The sequence below is a fragment of the Pan paniscus genome, chromosome 13 (genome assembly GCF_029289425.2).
Source record: "Pan paniscus chromosome 13, NHGRI_mPanPan1-v2.0_pri, whole genome shotgun sequence".
NCBI lineage: Eukaryota > Metazoa > Chordata > Mammalia > Primates > Hominidae > Pan > Pan paniscus.
In genome coordinates, this window is record NC_073262.2 from 134386758 (window position 1) to 134405944 (window position 19187).

At 41.8% G+C, this 19187-nt stretch overlaps 1 protein-coding gene across 2 annotated transcripts in view; it reads right to left on the reverse strand.

Moving 5' to 3' along the window:
* Positions 1 to 19151, reverse strand: part of PDE6D (phosphodiesterase 6D) — a 48724-nt gene extending 29573 nt beyond the window's left edge. For both annotated transcript variants that reach the window (XM_057301542.2, XM_003821871.5), the window contains exon 1: positions 19018 to 19151. In XM_057301542.2, coding sequence (XP_057157525.1) covers positions 19018 to 19067 — 50 coding nt within the window. In that variant the 5' untranslated portion in view covers positions 19068 to 19151. The remainder of the gene's footprint in view (positions 1 to 19017) is intronic.
* Between the last annotated feature and the right edge of the window lie 36 nt (positions 19152 to 19187).

The window sequence follows — 19187 nt, forward strand, 5'->3', positions numbered from 1 at the left end:
GCCCTTCCTAACAATGTTCTCTTGGGGATATGCTTAGTAGAGAAGGAAGATGATGTATTGAGTTATTGAATTTGCACTGATCCACATTGAAAACAAAATTCTATTTATGATAACAAAACTTCCCTGTTGTAAGTTGCACTTAAATATTGTGAGCTTAAATATTTCAAAATAATGATCTCCATTGAGTATAGCTATGTGTGTGGCTATTAAAAAGCAGACCTCCTCTTTTCTATCCCTTGAATGAAACTATTTTTTTTTTTAATCTGAAGTGGATTCAAGGACTAACGCTTTTTTTTTTTTTTTTTTTTTTTAGACACAGTCTTGCTCTGTCGACCAGGCTGGAGTGCAGTAGCGCGATCTCAGCTCACTGCAACCTCTGCCTCCTGGGTTCAAGTGATTCTCCTGCCTCAGCCTCCCGAGTAGCTGGGATTACAGGTGGGCACCACCATGCCCAGCTAATGTTTGTATTTTTAGTAAGGACAAGGTTTCACCCTGTTGGCCAGGCTGGTCTCAAACTCCTGACCTCAAGTGATCCACCTGCCTCGCCCTCTCAAAGTGCTGGGATTATAGGTGTGAGCCACCGTGCCTGGCCTAACAATTTGGTTTTAAGAACTGAAGACTTGTAGTGCTGTAAGCAACGCAAAATTATCTTAATGGACATAGAAGGCTTGTTTGTTTCAAAGTTTTTCATAAAAATATTTCTTACCCTATTCAGCTAATCTTTTGAGAGGACACAGAGGAAACAAGAAAATCTCAGACAGAGATCTTAGGTGCAGTGGCTCACACCTGTAATCCCAGAACTTTGGGAGGCCAAGCCGGGAGGATCAGCTGAGCCCAGGAGTTCAAGACCAGACTGGGCAACATAGTGAGACCCCATCTCTACTAAAAGAAAAGAAAAGAAAATTGCAGCCAGAGAAAGCATTTGGTGGTATGCTCCATATTGCAACATGGAAAAATGCACTGGTTCTAAGAGCAGTTGTTAATATTTGAAATCAATCCTAGCTACTATAGATCTGCTCATGAGAGCAAGTTTAAATAAATAGGTTGACATCTTTGTGCAGTCATTTAGAGCAAGTTCTACATATTCAGCAAGATCAAAACTATATTTTGCAGAAATTGAGAGAGTATTTATTAGTATTTATCTGTCTTGCTAGAGAGCCAAAGGAACAGTATTCAGAGTGAATGATGACAAAAAGTTTGTTTTATATGGAGGGTAGCATTATTGCAGTCATCTTGAGTTTCTCACTTAATCATTTCCCTCCAATTCTCCAAAGAGAGCCTCTATTCTCCTTTTTTCCTTGCCTACTACTATAATCATTCCAATCATCTCATTCATGTATTTACTGCACAAACATGTATTGAGGTACTGTGTATCAGGTGCAAATATTGGGGATTCCACAGCTGTACCACTCAGAATGTGGCCCACAGACTGGTCCTGGTCTGTGAATCCATTTGCTACCAGCCTGTGACATGTGTTTAAAATTTTTAATAACAATACAGCAGAATAATTTATTTGTTGATTTCAATAAAAATTTAAAAAACTTTTATGTCATTTTTCTTTAAAAACTTTTTTTTTTCTTTTTTTTTTTTTAGAGACAGGGTCTCACTCTGTTGCCCAGGCTGGGGTGTAGTGGTATGATTACAGCTCACTGTAACCCCAAACTTTTGGGTTCAAGTGATCTTCCTGCTTCAGCCTCCTGAGTAGCTGGGACTACAGGCATGTGCCACCATGCCTGGATAATTTTTAATTTTTGTTGTTGTTGTTGAGACAGAGTCTATGTTGTTCAGGCCGGTCTTGAATTCCTGGGCTCAAGTGACCCTCCCACTTTGGCCTCCCAAAGTGCTGGGATTACAAGCTTGAGCCACCAGGCCTGGCTTTATGTTATTTTTCTAATAATTAATCTCACTGTATTTTACAAAAATATTGGTCTATGAAGGATTAGAAGTAAAATCCCGATTCTTTTGCCAGCCATAGTTTAAGCAGCATTGTTCTAGGAAACAGGAAGAATAAGATAAGACTTTTGCTCTTGACAAGGTCTTAGTCTAGTCTTGTGTGAGTGTTCAATAAAAAATCTTGCCAGATGTAGTGGCTCAAGCTTGTAATCCCAGCACTTTGGGAGGCCAAGGTAGGAGGATCACTTGAACCCAGGAGTTTGATACCAGCTTGGGCAATATAGTGAGACTGTGTCTCAACAACAACAACAAAAAATTAGCTACATGTGGTGGTGTGTGCCTTTAATCCCAGCTACTTGGGAGGCTGAGGGCAAGATTGCACCACTGCACTAAAGCCTGGGCAACAGAGTGAGACCCTGTCTCCAAAAACAACAAAAACTCCTTCCATCCTCACACACATTTCTGAGGAACACAGAAAGTTTAGGCTTTGTAAATAGTTCTGGGGAATATTAATTTTTTTCTAATGAGCTATTAATAGGTTAAAAGGACAACAGAGAAGGGTGAGATAAGAAAGGCTGTCAACAGAAAGGATAGTTTGATAAAGAACAGGAAATCAACAGGCAACCAGGAGGCCAGCATGTGTAACAAATTGCTATATGCCTCAGGTGAAGAAGTCAAGATGGCAAATCAAGGCTTACTGGAGGAAGACACTGAGTCCAGTCTCTGCCATACATTCCATTCTCCAAAGTGTTGTTTGTTACAGCATCACCTCCTATCCTGGCCACTTGTTTATACCTGTGTCACAGTACTTATCGGAGAGTACCATGAATATATTAGTTTGCAAGTCAAATTCTACTGACACTATATTATTTATCTTTCTCTTCTCAGTGCTCAGCATGTAACTGACACTCAAATATGTGTTGAATCACACTAAGCAATAGAGGGAGAGTTCATTAGAATTCTCTTCAGGCTGAGCAACCACAAGAGATGCTTTTAGGGTCCAGTAGACTGTAAAAAGGGCAATTCAGGCTGGGTGCAGTGGCACATGCCTGTAATACCAACACTTTGGGAGGCCAAAGCAGGAAGACTGCTTGAGCCCAGGAATCCAAGACCAGCCTGGGCAACACAGTGAGATTCCATCTCTACCGAAGGGGAAAAAAAAAAAAGACAAATTAGCCATACAGTGGTGCGTGCCTGTAGTCCCAGCTACTCAGAAAGCTGAGGCGGGAGGACTGCTTGAGCCCAGGATTTCAAGGCTGCAATGAGCCAGGATCTTACCACTGCATTTCAGCCTGGGTGGCAAAGCAAGATCCTATCTCAAAAAAAATAAAAAATAAAAAAGTGGGAGGGGGGCAACTTAAACCTGGAACTCAGAAAGAAAAAAAAAGCAAAAACCAACCCACCAACCAACCAAAAAACCTCCACTCTCACTAAGGACAACACCTAAGTCAGTCAGCTGAATTGCAAGTAACAATATATAAGAATTTAAGAGCCCATTCTGCATTAAGTTTGAATTCATGACTTGACAGAGTACTCATAAATTATATATGGACATGTGGCTCTGAGTAATTTCAAGGTAAGTATATTTTTCAGGCAAAATGGCTGACTAAGCATATAATGATATATGCTAATGTCTACTATGGCAGACCAGAGCACTATGAGGCAAAGCTTCAAAACCAAGGTCACAGGCATAAAGAAAAACCTCTCCCTTCTCATTACTTTGGGGTGGAAGCAGCTGCAATGACTAGCAGTAAACAAAGGGAGTTTCTATTTGGTGGTATCCTGAGCATTTTCATTACAGGGCTGTCTGCCTTTACTCTGTTTTCATAGTTTTTGGTTGTGGCTTTTTTCTTCCTGTTCTCTATCTTTTCACACTTTGCCTTTATGATCTCTCCCCTCTCAAACTCTCTCCTCCTTGTTTCCTTTCTGAACTCATTTCCTTCTCTTACTCCCACTTTCTTCATTAATTCTTAAATACCACTTATGTCAGAGCCCTCTTATGCTTCTGCCTTAGTGTTGGTTATACAGAGCATTCTGCCTTTAGTTCCTTCTTAAGGACCAATTCTAATTCACGGTCATTTAAATGCATTTCTCCACCCAATAATTTCCCAGTGATTTTCCCATTTATGGGGGATAAGATGAGAAAATATAAATGGATCTCTGAGAACCCAGGTTTCAGTATCCTTGAAACATAATATGCAGCATTGTAATCAGTGGTGATATCCCCGTGAAATAATACTCTTGTGCTGGCAAAGTTACTATGCTTGGAAAGTATACAATCAAAATTCAAACTGGCCTGGGAAACAGTGGAGGCAAGTAATTTAGTAATGAGAAAAAGATCAGTATTTGAAACATAACACAGTCTTCTCCCTAGCAAAGTCAAACAATAACACAAACCTTTCTTTTTTCTAGTCAGCCCATTATCCTACTGACATGTACAGTTATGTGCCTGGAACTGGTCAGAAACAAGCTAGAAGAGACATATCCAAAGAGATTCTTAGAGGCTCCCTTTGCACTTTTATTTGCTTCCCAGCACCTCCTGACTGAAGAAGAAATAATACAAGGCCTTTTCCCAAGGGCATGTTCCCAAAAGGGCCACTGTTTCTTTCAGGTTATTTGGAGGCACAGGGATATTGCCTTGAATCCTGTCAAAATCTACATTCAGAGATTCCTGAATTTCACCCAGTTTTTTAAAAATGCTATAGTATTGGGAAGAAACTCAACTCCTTCAAATTATAACTCTTAAAAAAATAAAAGCTGGCGGGGCATGGTGGCTCATGCCTATTATCCCAGTACTTTGGAAGGCTGAGAAGGGTGGATCATCTGAGGTCAGGGGGAGTTTGAGACCAGTCTGGCCAACTGAAACCCTGTCTCTACTAAAAATACAAAAATCAGTTGGGCGTGGTAGCGCATGCCTGTAATCCCAGCTACTCAGGAGGCTGAGGCTACTCGGGATGGCTGGAATCTGGGAGGCGGAGGTTGCAGGGAGCTGAGATCACGCCACTGCACTCCAGCCTGGGCGACAGAGCGAGACTCCGTCTCAAAAAAAAAAAAAAAAAAAAAAAAAAAAGCAAAGTCAAAGATGATTCTGGTTTTTCAGTGTCATCTGGGGGTTTCTTCTGTTGTCACTCCAAGAGCCACAATTAATTCCCAGAAATGTGAAAAAAGGCTCACAGGTATCTAAGCTGAAGTAAAAAACAATCACTAAGGCTCTGACTTTTCTGATATCCTACTTTAAAGCAAAGGTAAATAATGATTGTAATAATGTAATAGCAAGCATAGTGCATTTGAAGAGCTATGGTTTTTAAATTGAGTTGGCATGTATTATTTCGTTCAAATTTCATAACATCTCCATCAAACAGCATGCATTATCCTTGTTTTTTTTTTTGAGACAGAGTCTCCGTTGCCCAGGCTGGAGTGCAGTGGTGCGATCTTGGCTCACTGCAAGCTCTGCCTCCCAGGTTCATGCCCTTCTCTTGCCTCAGCTTCCTGAGTAGCTGGGACTACAGGCGCCCGCCACCATGCCCGGCTAATTTTTTGTGTTTTTAGCACAGACAGGGTTTCACCGAGTTAGCCAGGATGGTCTCAATCTCCTGACCTTGTGATCTGCCCGCCTTGGCCTCCCAAAGTGCTGGGATTATGGTGTGAGCCACCGCACCCAACCACTTTATTCTTGTTTTACAGATGTTAAGTGACTTGTACAAAGTCAGCTTAAATAAGTGATTTCCATTATTTAATGAATTCTATCTACCCACTCAAGCTGCTCCCCTAATATCTGCTTTCTTAGGTCACCAGATTTCTTGAAAGAGTAATCTATTATTTCTGACTTTATTTCCTCATGTATTCATTTTCTAATCTTGAAAGATTATACTTTGTTTCTTTAACTATTCTTTTTTTTTTTTTTTCCAGACAAGTTCTTGCTCTGTGGCCCAGAGTGGAGTGCAGTAGCCAGTGGCACAATCTTGGCTCACTGCAACCTCTGCCTCCTGGGCTCAAGTGATACTCCTACCTCAGCCTCCCGAGTAGCTGGGACTACAGGCACACGCTACCATGCCTGGCTAATTTTTGTATTTTTGGTAGAGGCAGGGTTTCACCATGTTCCCAGGCTGGTCTCAAACTCCTGAGCTCAAGGGATCCATACACCTTAGCCTCCCAAAGTGTTGGGATTACAGGTGTGAGCCACTGTATCTGCCACTATCTATTATTCTTAAAAAGATCACAATGACCTATAAGGTATCATGGGACTCTCAGCTGATTCTTAAATATCATTAATGAATAAAATTTCAAAGAATTCCAAGAATTTGTTTGGTCCTCATCCTTCCTCATTCCTGACTCCAACTCACTCTTGAAACACTTTCCTTCCTCTGTTACTCCCTACTATCATAAAGATTAAACTGGGTAATACCTCATCTTTTAAGATCCTATTCAAGTGATAATCCTTTTGTTGTTGTTGTTGTTGAGATGGAGTCTCCCTCTGTCGTACATGCTGGAGTGCGGTGGCGTGATCTCGGCTCACTGCAACCTCCACCCAGGTTCAGGCGATTCTCCTGCCTCAGCCTCTTGAGTAGCTGGGATTACAAGCATGCACCACCACGCCCAGCTAATTTTTGTATTTTTAGTAGAGACAGGGTTTCACCATGTTGAAACCATGGGCCAGGCTGGTCTCCAACTCCTGACTTCAAGTGATCCACCCGCCTCAGCCTCCCAAAGTTCTGGGATTACGGGCGTGAGCCACCGTGCCCGACCTCAAGTGATAATTCTTGAAGTCTTCCACAACACCCCTAGTAGGAGTCACCCTTTCTCTGAGTTTCCACAGTACTTGATACTACTAGGCATGTAACACATTGCATTCTGATTGTTATGGTCTCTTTCTCTCTCCCTTATATAATACAAGTTATTTGGTCATGGAAACTGGTTTATCATTTTCTTTTTTTTGAGCGGGAGTTTCGCTCTTGTTGCCCAGGCTGGAGTGCAATGGCACGATCCCACCTCACTGCAACCTCCGCCTCCTGGGTTTAAGTGATTCTCCTGTCTCAGCCTCCCGAGTAGCTGGGATTACAGGCACACGCTACCACGCCCGGCTCATTTTTGTATTTTTAGTGGTGATGGGGTTTCATCATACTGGTCAGGCTGGTCTCGAACTCCTGACCTCATGTGATCCACCCGCCTTGGCCTCCCAAAATGTTGGGATTACAGGCGTGAGCCACCGTGCCTGGCCTGCTTTGTCATTTTCTTTCTCTTTGGTTTAGCAGATGATATGCCATGTACAGATTCTGTTAACAAATGTCTGAATGGCCAGTGAGTGGCAGCACTATGACCAGAACGCAGCTTTTCTGGTTCCTTTGTCTTTGCTCCTTAGGCAGAAGATGGCTCAAAAGCAATTAAGGCTTACAGTTACATTTCTCACTTCCTATTTCATGAAAATGCTGAATCTCAGATTTAGTCCCTTTTTCTTAATCTTTAGCAGTGACCTGGTGAAAACCATACTTTTCACACAGAGTAGTCACCTAGGTAGCAGTGCCACACATGGCATAATTATGACTATCCTACAATTTGCTCTCTCTCTCTCACACACACACACAGATATGTATATATATATACACACACAGAGATATACATATACACACACGCACACAGACACACACACACAAACACACACACAAACACACAGTTTCTAGAGATGGGGTCTTGCTCTGTTGCCCAGGCTGGAATGAAGAGGCACAATCATAGCTCACTGTAGCCTCGAATTCCTGAGCTCAAGTGATCCTCCTGCCTCAGCCTTCTGAATCGCTGAGACCACAGATGGGACCACATTTTTTAACAGAGAATCACAGAAAAGGAAATAGTCTGTTAGATTCTTATCTCAATCCATAAATACTTAAGGGGCCTTTGAAACAAACTCTAAATGCATAATAACACTCTGTAACAGGAACCCTCGAGTTGGTTCTATAAGCTACCCACAATATACTTTCACCTGATACTTTTCATAGACGTTTAAGGAAAAGGTTTCAAAATGAAACTGAAATAAGCTGGTCACAAGGTAGCCTTGTGTATTCTGAACAAAGCCAGGACATGTTTGTTTATCCATGCTAGTATCCAAGACTTTTTCACTTTTTTTTCCCTATTAACGAGATTATCTGAATTGCTCATCTGAAAACAACTTCGTTGTGGGATAAATTTTGTGTTACTTTATTGGACAAAACTATATGGACACAATCTTGTGCTTATCAGACTTGAGTAACAACCTCCTATGTTTGATCATCACTGAAGTTGCTAATCAGACCCCTATGAGTAGCCATCTCTTGACTACAGAGGACAATGTTTAAGACGACTGTGCTTAAGATGAAAAAAATATGAAAACAAGAATATATCCACCTGCTGCTTAAGTATTTTCTGGAAAATGTCTTTTTTTCCTCTGGTAACTCTAATTGTTAAAAAATTCATTATCCTGGGCTAAACCCTGGCCCCTGTATCTGGTGAATTGAGGGAAAAAAAAGAATATAGGCGATATGACCACATTAGAAGAGGATAATTTTCAAGTGAAAAATAAATCTGGCTGTGACTTAAACACTGAGAAAAGGGCTGGGCATGGTGGCTCATGTCTGTTAATTCCAGCACTTTGGGAGGCCAAGGCAGTCAGATCACTTGAGCCCAAGAGTTCAAGACCAGCCTGGGCAACATGGCAAAATCTGGTCTCTAAAAAAATAACAAAAATTGGCCGGGTATGGTGGCTCACACCTGTAATCCCAGCACTTTGGGAAGCTGAGGTGAATGGATCACCTGAGGTCAGGAGTTTGAGACGGGTCTGGCCAACGTGGTGAAACCCTGTCTCTACTAAAAATACAAAAATTAGCTGGGTGTGGTGGCAGGCGCCTGTAATCCCAGCTGCTTGGGAGGCTGAGGCAGGAGAATTGCTTGAACCTGGGAGGCAGAGGTTGCAGTGAGTTGAGATCGCGCCATTGCACTCCAGCCTGGGTGACAAGAGTGAGACTTCATTTCAAAAAAAAAAAAAAACCCACAAAAATTAGCCAAGCATGATGGTGTGCACCTGTAGTCCCAGTTACCTGAGAGGCTGAGGTGGGAGGATCACTTGAGCCTGGGAGGTTAAGGCTACAGTGAGCTGAGAAATTTTTTTTTTTTTTTTTTTGAGCAACCTCTGCCTCCCGGGTTCAAGCGATTCTTGTGCCTCAGCCTCCCAAATAGCTTCTGTGGGGTTTGCCGTGTTGGCCAGGCTGGTCTCAAACTCCTGACCTCAAGTGATCTGCCCACCTAGGCCTCCCAAAGTGCTGGGATTACAGGCGTGAGCCACCTTGCTCAGCCAAGCTGAGAAAAATTTAAAACTCAAAATTAATAATACAACAACAAAAGAATAAATTCTCCAGAGAGGCATCATGGTATACTGTAGAAAACATGGACTTTTAAAAAGACAAAACAAGGCTTAAATTAAGGTTCTGCCTTCGTCTAAGTGACTGCCTCGTCGATCCTCAATTCCTTAATCTATAAAGTGAGGCTAACAATGAATAGGGTTGTTGTGATAATGCAGTAATATATCAAAGTTCTTTAAAAACTGAAAAGCAGTATAGAATTATGAGATATTACTAGACCATGCTCTTTCTTCTTGTGGCTATATTTACAGTGCTAATTTATATTACAGCTATTTATGTTTCATTCTCTAAATGTTATCTAAATTCAGAGGCAATAATTGCTCTCCTTGACTCTGAATCAGTTGTATCCACAATGCACTAAACCAAACACTTCAATACTGAGTGTCTCAGAGTTGTGTCAAAAACAAAAAGGAAACAATCAGGTCACAAAAAAACTTTTTGTCGATTTTAGGTGTAGAACATATCTCAATATAAACATTTGCCAAAAAAAGTACTTGTTAAGTAAGAGAGGCTGTCACCAAATCAAAGAATTGTAGTGCTGGAAAAGGATTTGAGTATTTCTGTAGATCATCTACTGTAATACACATTTGATACATACAAAATTTCCCTCTGCAACACTCTTGACAGACAGGCATCTATCTGCTGCTTAAAACACTTTCTGGAAAATGTCTTTTTTCAGGTAATTCTACTAATTGTTAGAAACTGGCCTAAACTCTGTCACCTGTAATTTCTACCCCGCAAATCTTGTACTTCCTCTGAGAGCTACACAGCAACATTTAATTCTTCCCTTTAGAACAGTTTTTTTTTTTTTTAACTTTAGAACAGAACACTCATATCTCTTGTCCAACTCTTTTCATCTTTAGGTTAAACTCCCTTCAGTTCCCCCATTATTGAATGTATGCCATGTTTCAAGTGGCCCACCTTTACACCAGCTCCACTTTCCCCTGCCTCCCTTTGCGGTAGACTAAACAAGCTTTCATGTGTCCTACGGTGAGACCATCGCCTTCTTTGCCATAAACAGTAAGCTTTAGTCCAATCCATTGAAATCTTTGTGGATATTGGACTGTAAGAAATATATTTGCTTTTCTTCCCAGCTCCAAAATTATAAGCAGGTCAAAAGCAAAAAAGAATGCTGCTCTCAGAACTTTGACAATTTGAGTTTTACACATTCAAGCAATTATTAGAATAGTCAGGCTGCTGGAGAAGATGGCCTTTAAAATTCCTTCCTATGATGCTAGGCTTTAGCTCAGGAATAGAGAGGGATAGGTCTATAAGTCAAATCCTCTCATAACACGAGGATTTGTGGATGCAGAATGCTGACAAGTGAGGCCTGGGAGGCAAAACTGAGGTCAACCCTAGTAAGAACCTAGAGCTTCCAAGCCTCAGAACCATTGCTAGTCCTTTAACAAATGTAGTGGTGATACAACTGGAATTCTCCATGACAGTTTTACCGTGTTCTGTCCCATTTCTCCAGAAGTTACTGTAATGTTTCATTATAAACCATATACACAACCCTGGGAAGAAACTTAGAAGGTCAGTAGAAGACTATAAATATCTAATTATACGCTAAATTCCTTCCAAAAAGCAAAAGCAGGAATGCCTGTTTAAGAATCCTAAGTAAGGCCGGGTGTGGTGGCTCACGTCTGTAATCCTAGCACTTTGGGAAGCCAAGGTGGGCAAATCACTTGAGCCCAGAAGTTCAAGACCAGCCTGGGCAACATAGTGAAACCGTTTCTCTACAAAGAAAAAATACGAAAATTAGCTGGGTATAGTGGTGCACACCTGTGCACCCAGACACTCAGGAGGGTGAGGCAGAGGATCACCTGAGCCTGGGAGGTCAAGGCTGCAGTAAGCTATGATAGCACCGGCCTGGATGACAATGAGACCCTGTCGCAGAAAAAAAAAAAAAGAATCCTAAGATAATCAATAGGACATTATATTCATTTAATCCATTCAGGATAACAATACAAACTCTCAAGAGTCCATGCGTGAGGAAACAAGCTACCAATCACAATCTACATGAAATTGGGCTTAATGAGTGGTATGTCTGGTTGCTTTCCAAGACTTTGGGTTGTCAGACAAAACCTATATTATGGGAAATAATAAACCTCAAATTCATTTTTAACATTTGGCCAAGGCAACTGTACCAGGGAATACTGACTTTCAAGAGAAGTTCTACAGTTGACTTTTCTTAATATGTCTACTATTCTTATTCTTTATTCTAAGTGAGTAAATAGAAGATGTAAAGCCAACTGTTTTTTGATTGGAAGCAAAGTCAAGGATTAAGGTACTATGAGAAAGAAGATACAGGGATTCCAGGACCAAACTATGGGAGAAGAAATGTAAGAACACAAGTGAAAGATGCTTTCAGAAACCTTCTGAGCCCAAACTCTTTTTGCTAACCTGCCATAAATTAGAATGAGATTCATTTTCTAGACAAGATAAACATGAGGTATATATCAATGCTTATTGAATCATTTATTCAGAGGCAAAATGGAAATATGATAGTTTTTCAGTAAGAAAATATAACTAGAATGACTAGATATAACTTATATCTCAGAGAAATAAGTAGCTTTACAATCATATTAACACTATTGTCATTATTATTATTATTATTATTATTGAGATGGAGTCTCACTCTGTTGCCCAGGCTGGAGTGCACTGGCGTGATCTCGGCTCACTGCAACCTCCACCTCCTGGGTTCAAGCGATTCTCCTGCCTCAGCCTCCCAAGTAGCTGGGATTACAGGTGCACACCACTACGCCTGACTAATTTTGTATTTTTAGTAGAGACGGGATTTCACCATGTTGGCCAGGCTGGTCTTGAATGCCCAAACTCAGGTGATCCACCCACCTCGGCCTCCCAAAGAGCTGGGATTACAGGCATGAGCCACTATACCTGGCCTGTCATTATTATTAGTAATTATTAATAAAATGAATGGCAGCAGATATTACTATATGCCAGGCACTGAACCAAACATCTTTTATGCAGTTTCATTTAATTCTCAAAACAACCCTCTGATAATATGAGATACAGATGCTGAGGCTCAGAGTCTGAGTGTTCTGTTGAGAGTCACAATAGCAGAGGCAGTAAGTCTAAACCTTGGAAGTGAGCCCATACTCTCAACCACTGTGCTATATACTCTACTGCAGTTATGTGTAAACATTTGATAGATACCAATTACTTTCTATAGACACTACACACACACACATAAACCAAATGAGAGTGCCCCTTTCCCTCAATGTTGTGAACACTGAATGTTATCTTTTTTTTTTTGAGACTGAGTCTCTCTCTGTCACCCAGGCTGGAGTGCAGTGGTGCAATCTCAGCTCATTGCAACCTTGGCCTCCCAGGTTCAAGTGATTCTTCTGCCTCAGGCACCCTAATAATAGCTGGGATTACAGCTGTCCACACCATGCCCAGCTAATTTTTGTATTTTTAGTAGAGACGGGGTTTCACCATGTTGGCCAGGCTGGCCTCGAATCCCTGACCTCAAGTAATCCGCCCACCTTGGCCTCCCAAAGTGCTGGCATTACAGGCATGAGCCACTGTGCCTGGCATCTTTTTTTTTTTTAAATACATTTCTATTTTTATTTTTTTGAGACAGAGTCTCACTCTGTAGCCCAGGCTGGAGTGCAGTGGTGTGATCTCAGCTCACTGCAACCTCTGCCTCCTGGGTTCAAGCAATTGTCCTGCCTCTGCCTCTTGAGCAGCTGGGATTACAGGCGTGTGCCACCAAGTTTGGCTAATTTTTTGTATTTTTAATAGAGAGGGAGTTTTGCTATGTTGGGCAGGCTGGTCTCAAACTCTTGGCCTCAAGTGATCTGCCTACCTTGGTCTCCCAAAGTGTTGGGATTACAGGTGTGAACCACTGTGCCTGGCCTAATTTTTAATTTTATTTTCGTACAGTGCCACTTTCAGGATATACATATATATTATCAATCTTTTAAATCTGTGTCAATTAATTGGGAAGAGATAGTCCATTATTATTATTATTGACAGGGTCTCACTCTGTTACCCTGGTTGGAATGCAGTGGGGCACAGTCTTGGCTCACTGCGACCTCCACCTCCCAGGCTCAGGTGATCCCCTCACCTCAGCCTCCCAGTAGCTGGGACCACAAGCATGCACCACCACACCTGGCTAATTTTTGTGCGGTTTTTTTTGTTTTTTGTTTTGTAGAGGCGGGGTCTTGCCATGCTGCCTAGGCTGGTCTCAAACTTCTAGGCTCAAGCAATCCACCCACCTTGGCCTCCCAAAGTGCTGGGATTACAAGCATGAGCCCCTGCACCTGGAAGATAGTCTATTATTTTAACAAGGTTGAGCATGTCCTCATTTATTCATTGGTCATCTGCTTTTTCTTCTAGGAACTGCTTGTTCATATCCTTTGTCCACTTTGAGTTAAATGCTTATCCTATTGATTTGTAGGCAGCCATTTATATTCTGGATATTATAATATCTGAAGTATAAATGAATTAAATAAATATATGGAGACAATAAGCCAATATTAAAAAAAAGCTACATTACTACTCTGTATCTTATACCAAAGAAAATTCAGATGGATTAAAGATAATGAAATCATAAAAGCATAATTCATTCTTATGGAAGTCTGTCAGTTTCTTGTTAATTTAATAAAGTTATATTTTTATGTTGATGAAAAAGGTATTCAAATAGGCAAAACAGTAGATACAGACTATACTAGAAAGCTAGTATAAGAGTACTGTGACAAATGCTGGGTGCGGTGGCTCACGCCTGTAATCCCAGCACTCTGGGAGGCCTGAGGTCAGGAGTTCGAGACCAGCCTGGCCAACAAGGCGAAACCCCCTCTCTATTAAAAATACAAAAATTAGCCGGGCATGGTGGCAGGTGCCTGTAATCCCAGCTACTTGGGAGGCTGAGGCAGGAGAATCGCTTGAACTCCGGAGGTAGAGGTTGCAGTGAGTTGAGATCACGTCACTGCACTCCAGCCGGGGTGACAAGAGCAAGACTCCGTCTCAAAAAAAAAAAAAAAAAAAAAAAAAGAGTACTGTGACAAATCTGTCAGTGAAAGCAACTGAAAGTAACTATCTTTGGAAATCATAAACATGGTAAATCTATTATTAAGTAAGTTACAAAGTGATATTTACAATTCCATTTTTATAAAAAACACATTAAACATTAGCTACATTAGAAGGCTATATTAAATAATATTTACAAAGGTCACTCTAGGTGGCTGGAGTTTGTAATAGGAAAATTAAATAGAATTTTAAAAAATGCATTGCTTTTGAAGATATTCCTTCTAAACAGACATAAAGCTGGCTAAGCTTCTGGAAAGAAGGGACTGTAAGTTATTCATTTTTGTATCCTTCAAGTGTAGAGTGCCCTATACATAATAGTCACCCAACAGACCTTTGTTGAAGGAACGAAATGGGAAACGTGGGATTTACAAACATCAATCTCTATGTCAGCTGCTTAAAATAATCAAATCCAAAATATTTGCAGGAGAATCATATTGTTCCCCAAGTAACATTTCATTCATAACATTAATTTACAATTAGGAAATGTTATGCTTTTAACAAACAAGAAAGAAATGCAAGGTTCTTAATGTGTATGAGAGCCTTGCATTTCTTGAGAGGTAGTATAGCGCCACAGTCCAGTATAGCTCTTAACCACTATGCTATATTACCTTTTATGGATCTAGGGATCCAGGAAAATACAAATTGAAACAAGGTATCATGTGTTGTCCAAACTGGCAAAAATAAAAAAGATTGACCTAGTCAATGTGGAAAACTGAGTACTATCAACACTGTTGGGGGGAGGTCATAATGGTGCTCTTTTTGTAGTGATAAACTCTTCTCACAAAAACAGATACTCTGAAAGAGGTAGGGTGAGATGGGGTGAAGGTGATACAAGAATAAAATCTTATAAGATTTTGTTTTTGAAACAACTGATGGCAAATACAAAGCTTCTACTGAATTCACTCAGACCATGCCTAATTTATGCATACAGTATTCACTTTTATGCAGTATCTTTAAATTTTTTTTTTTAGAGTTGGGGGTCTCGCTATGTTGGCCAGGTTTGTCTTGAACTCCTGGCCTTGAGCAATCCTCCCACCTAGGCCTCCCAAAGTGCTGGGATTACAGGTGTGAGTCACCATGCCCAGCCAAGTCCTCATGTTTCTATCTACTATGGGCATATGGGCAAGCTTCCATGTGAACAAAAGGGGCACATATTTATAGGGACCTTAAAAACACATATTATGTTAGTCACAGACCATTCTATTGTAAACTATACTAAATCATATTATAAAGCTATAATAATTCAATCAAATGTGTATAGGTACAAGAAGAGACAAATAGATCAATGAAACAGAAATAATCCAAAAATAAACCTATGTCTTATGAAAATTTAGTATATGACAAGGATGGCATTTCAAAACAGTGAGGAAAAGATGGACTAACTACTTAGTAAATAGTACTGGAACTATTGGCTATCCAAACAGCAGAAGTACTTAGATGTCTACCACATACCAAATGTGTAAATACGTTCCAGGTGGATTAAAGAGCTAAACATTGAAAAGAGAAGAAAAGATAGGATATTTAGTTAATCTTGGGATAAGGAAGATCTTTTTAAACAAGATACAAAATGCAAAAGCCAGATGGCAAATATTAATAAATTTGAGGCCAGGCACGGTGGCTCATGCCTGTAATCCCAGCACTTTGGGAGGCAGAGGCAGGCAGATCATGAGGTCAGGTGTTTGAGAACAGCTTGGCCAACATGGTGAAACCCCATCTCTATTAAAAATACAAAAATTAGCTGGGCATGGTGGCATGCACCTGTAATCCCAGCTACTCAGGAGGCTGAGGCAGGAGAATTGCTTGAACCTGGGAGGCGGAGGTTGCAGTGAGCCAAGATTGCGCCACTGCATTCCAACTTGGGCAACAGACCAAGACTCCGTCTCAAACAAATGAAATAAAATAAATTTGAAATGACAATTTAAAAATTCTGTTCAACAAAAAAGGAGACAATACATTGAAAGAAAATATTTGCAAAATACATAATAGGCAAAGGATTGATATTACCATATGTAAAGAACATCTACAAATAAGAAAAATAAACAATAGTAAAATGGGCAAAAACAAAATTAACAAACAATTTACAGAAGAAAAAGAAATGGCCAAATAGAAGAGATGTGCAACTTCTCTAATAATAACAAGAATAACACTGGCTAAAGCATAATGCTCACTGTGGATCAGGTGCTTTTCTAAATGCTTTAGATATCAACTCATTTACTCTTACAGCCCCATGAGATAGGTACTATTATTTTCCCCATTTTACAGATAAGAAAATTGAGGTGAGGTTAAAGCAGTTGCTCAGGGACACACAACTAGGAGCGCAGGGCTGGAATTCCAATGCAGGCAGTATAGAGACATAGTCCAGTATAGCTCTTAACCACTATGCTACATTACCTTTTCATGGATCTAGGGATCCAGAAGAATACCAATTAAAACAATGTATCATTTGTTATCCAAACTGGCAAATAAAAAAGCCTGACCTAGTCAACGTGGAAAACTGAGTACTATCAACACTGCTGGTGGGAGAACATAATGGTGCTCTTTTTGCAGTGATAAACTATTCTTACAGAAACAGATACTCTGAAAGAAAGTTCAGAAAATCTATTTACCCAATAAAAGGTGGACAATAGTCAGTTTCTTACTAAAACATTAATTTTACTTTTTCCTGAAGGTAGTAGCATATCTTAACATTCCTGCTTTTCTTTTCTCTCTTACTCCACAAATGCCCAATAAAGGCTACCAGAGGATGAGCACGCCACTGCTCTCATGCTAACTTTTTGATGTGGCTGCTTCCCTTGTGCTTCAGGATTTAATCAGCTCAGGTCAAGCTTTTCCCAAAAGCCTGTTTCTGGATGCACTAACATCACTGAACCGGTTGATTCGCTTTTCCTTCCAGTGGGCTGACACAGATTCTGCTTTCTGAAACTCTTTTCCGTATTTGTCTCTTATCCTCTTTCTCAACAGGTTCAAGAGCTAAGACTGAAGGTGAGAAGCTCAAACTTTTCTGCTTTGTTCAAAAGCCATTAAAAAGGCCTTTCTTCTTTTCAGCAATACGGTATTTCCAATCAGATGAAAACGTTGCTTCTGAAATCTCTCAATTCTCCACAGTTTCCGGTTTACTGTCTACAAAGCGTGTTAAGTAACAATATTATTACATTGTTAGATGTTAATAGTATAAATTATTTGAGGGAAAAATAAAATCCATGTCATAGCTTTTCCAGCACTTCAGTCATCCCTATATACCTATTTGATCCATTATGGAGAGAAACACAGAAGGGCACATGGAGCTATAAAAGAGGCTGCTACTAAACCAAAACATGAAAGTACTGAAAGTTTATCACGGATGGTAGTATGCAAAGGTGATACAGCCTTTAGTTTTTTTAAAAAGCATAGATCAATTTCCATTCGAAAAATCTCACTTGTACATCCAAAACTTCCTTTTTGCACTGTGGTCTAAAATGTATTACCAACTTGGTTTCTGATTATAGCAAAGCAATTAAATTTGCAAGCGTGACATGGACATTGTGAAAACGCAACAGAATACCAAGAAAACAGTGCTTTACTAAACCTCCAAGGGAGGAGCCCTGAAGTGGTGACTACCTTTTCACTGAGGGAGCAATTTAAGAACGTTCGTACTATAGATTACAGACAGGATGCATGAAGAGATTAAAGTCGGCAGGAGAATGGAAAATTTGAATATCCAAGTTTGCATTTTTTCATCTGCATCATATGGTGACAGACTAACACACTCCACGAAAACACAAAGCTTCCTTACGGAGAGGATGCAAAAGGGGCACCACAACAGGCCCGAGGCAATGATTTCTCTACCCCACTCTATCCTACCGTGGCCCCAGCGACATCACACCATTGCTGGACAGCTCCACCACAGCTAGGCGTAACCGCACCGACAGGAGCGAGCAAAGACACCTCGGCTAGGAGTCCCAGCGCGAGGCACCCCACACCTAAGCCTATGGTCCTCATCTTGCTGGAAAGAAAACTGAGGCGCTGAGGGGGAAGCAGTGACCAATGCCTCAGAAGGCCAAGAGTGTTAAGACGAGGTCGATCTTGGACTTCTCTTTCCCCACCTCCCCCAACTACTCCAGTCCTGGAAGAAGCCACAAGTTTGGAAGAGAAGTTGTGGAAACCAGACGGGGGTGGGGTGCGGTGCGGTGCGGTAGGGGACCTGAGAGAGTTTTAAAAGCACTGGTATTTGTCCCACACAAGGTCGCCCGCTCCAAGTCACTGTTCCCCGCTCCCCGGGTAGGCTTATAGCCAAAGAGGCTTCTAGGCTTCGAGATCAGCCCACCGCGCCCCCTCAGCCCTTCTCCGCGGGCCGCAGCCCCCTCCCGGCCTCTGGGTCCCGGTCGGGGATCGGAACCCAGCCGGCTTCTCCGACAGCGTTTCCGACGCCGGGCACCTCTCGCAGCCCCGTCCCCCAGGCTCCTCCGTCTCCACCCGCCACCCCCCGGCGCTCCCGTCAACGTCCCCTTCCTCCCTCAGGACGCCCCTTGGGGCGCCTCTCGCGCCGGGTCCCGCCGGGTGCTTGGCACGCTGTTCCCTTCCTCTCCCCTCCCGCGGCCCTTCTTCTGTGGGGCCTACCTGTCGCGGCCCCCGCCCCCGGCCAGTCTCCTCAGTGAGCGGCCGCCTCCCAAGTCCTCCCGGCCCCGCCCCGCTCCCGGGCGGATACAGTTTGAAGCCCCTCAGGATCTCCCTGGCCCGCTCGTCCTTGGCTGACATGATGCGGCGGTCGCCGCCCGCGGCTTTCTCACTCTGGTCGGCGGAGCCTCGCAGACGGTGCCCAGGAGCCGAGGATGGAGCCGCAGCCCGGCTTGGAGACCTCGGGCTAGCAGCCGCAGC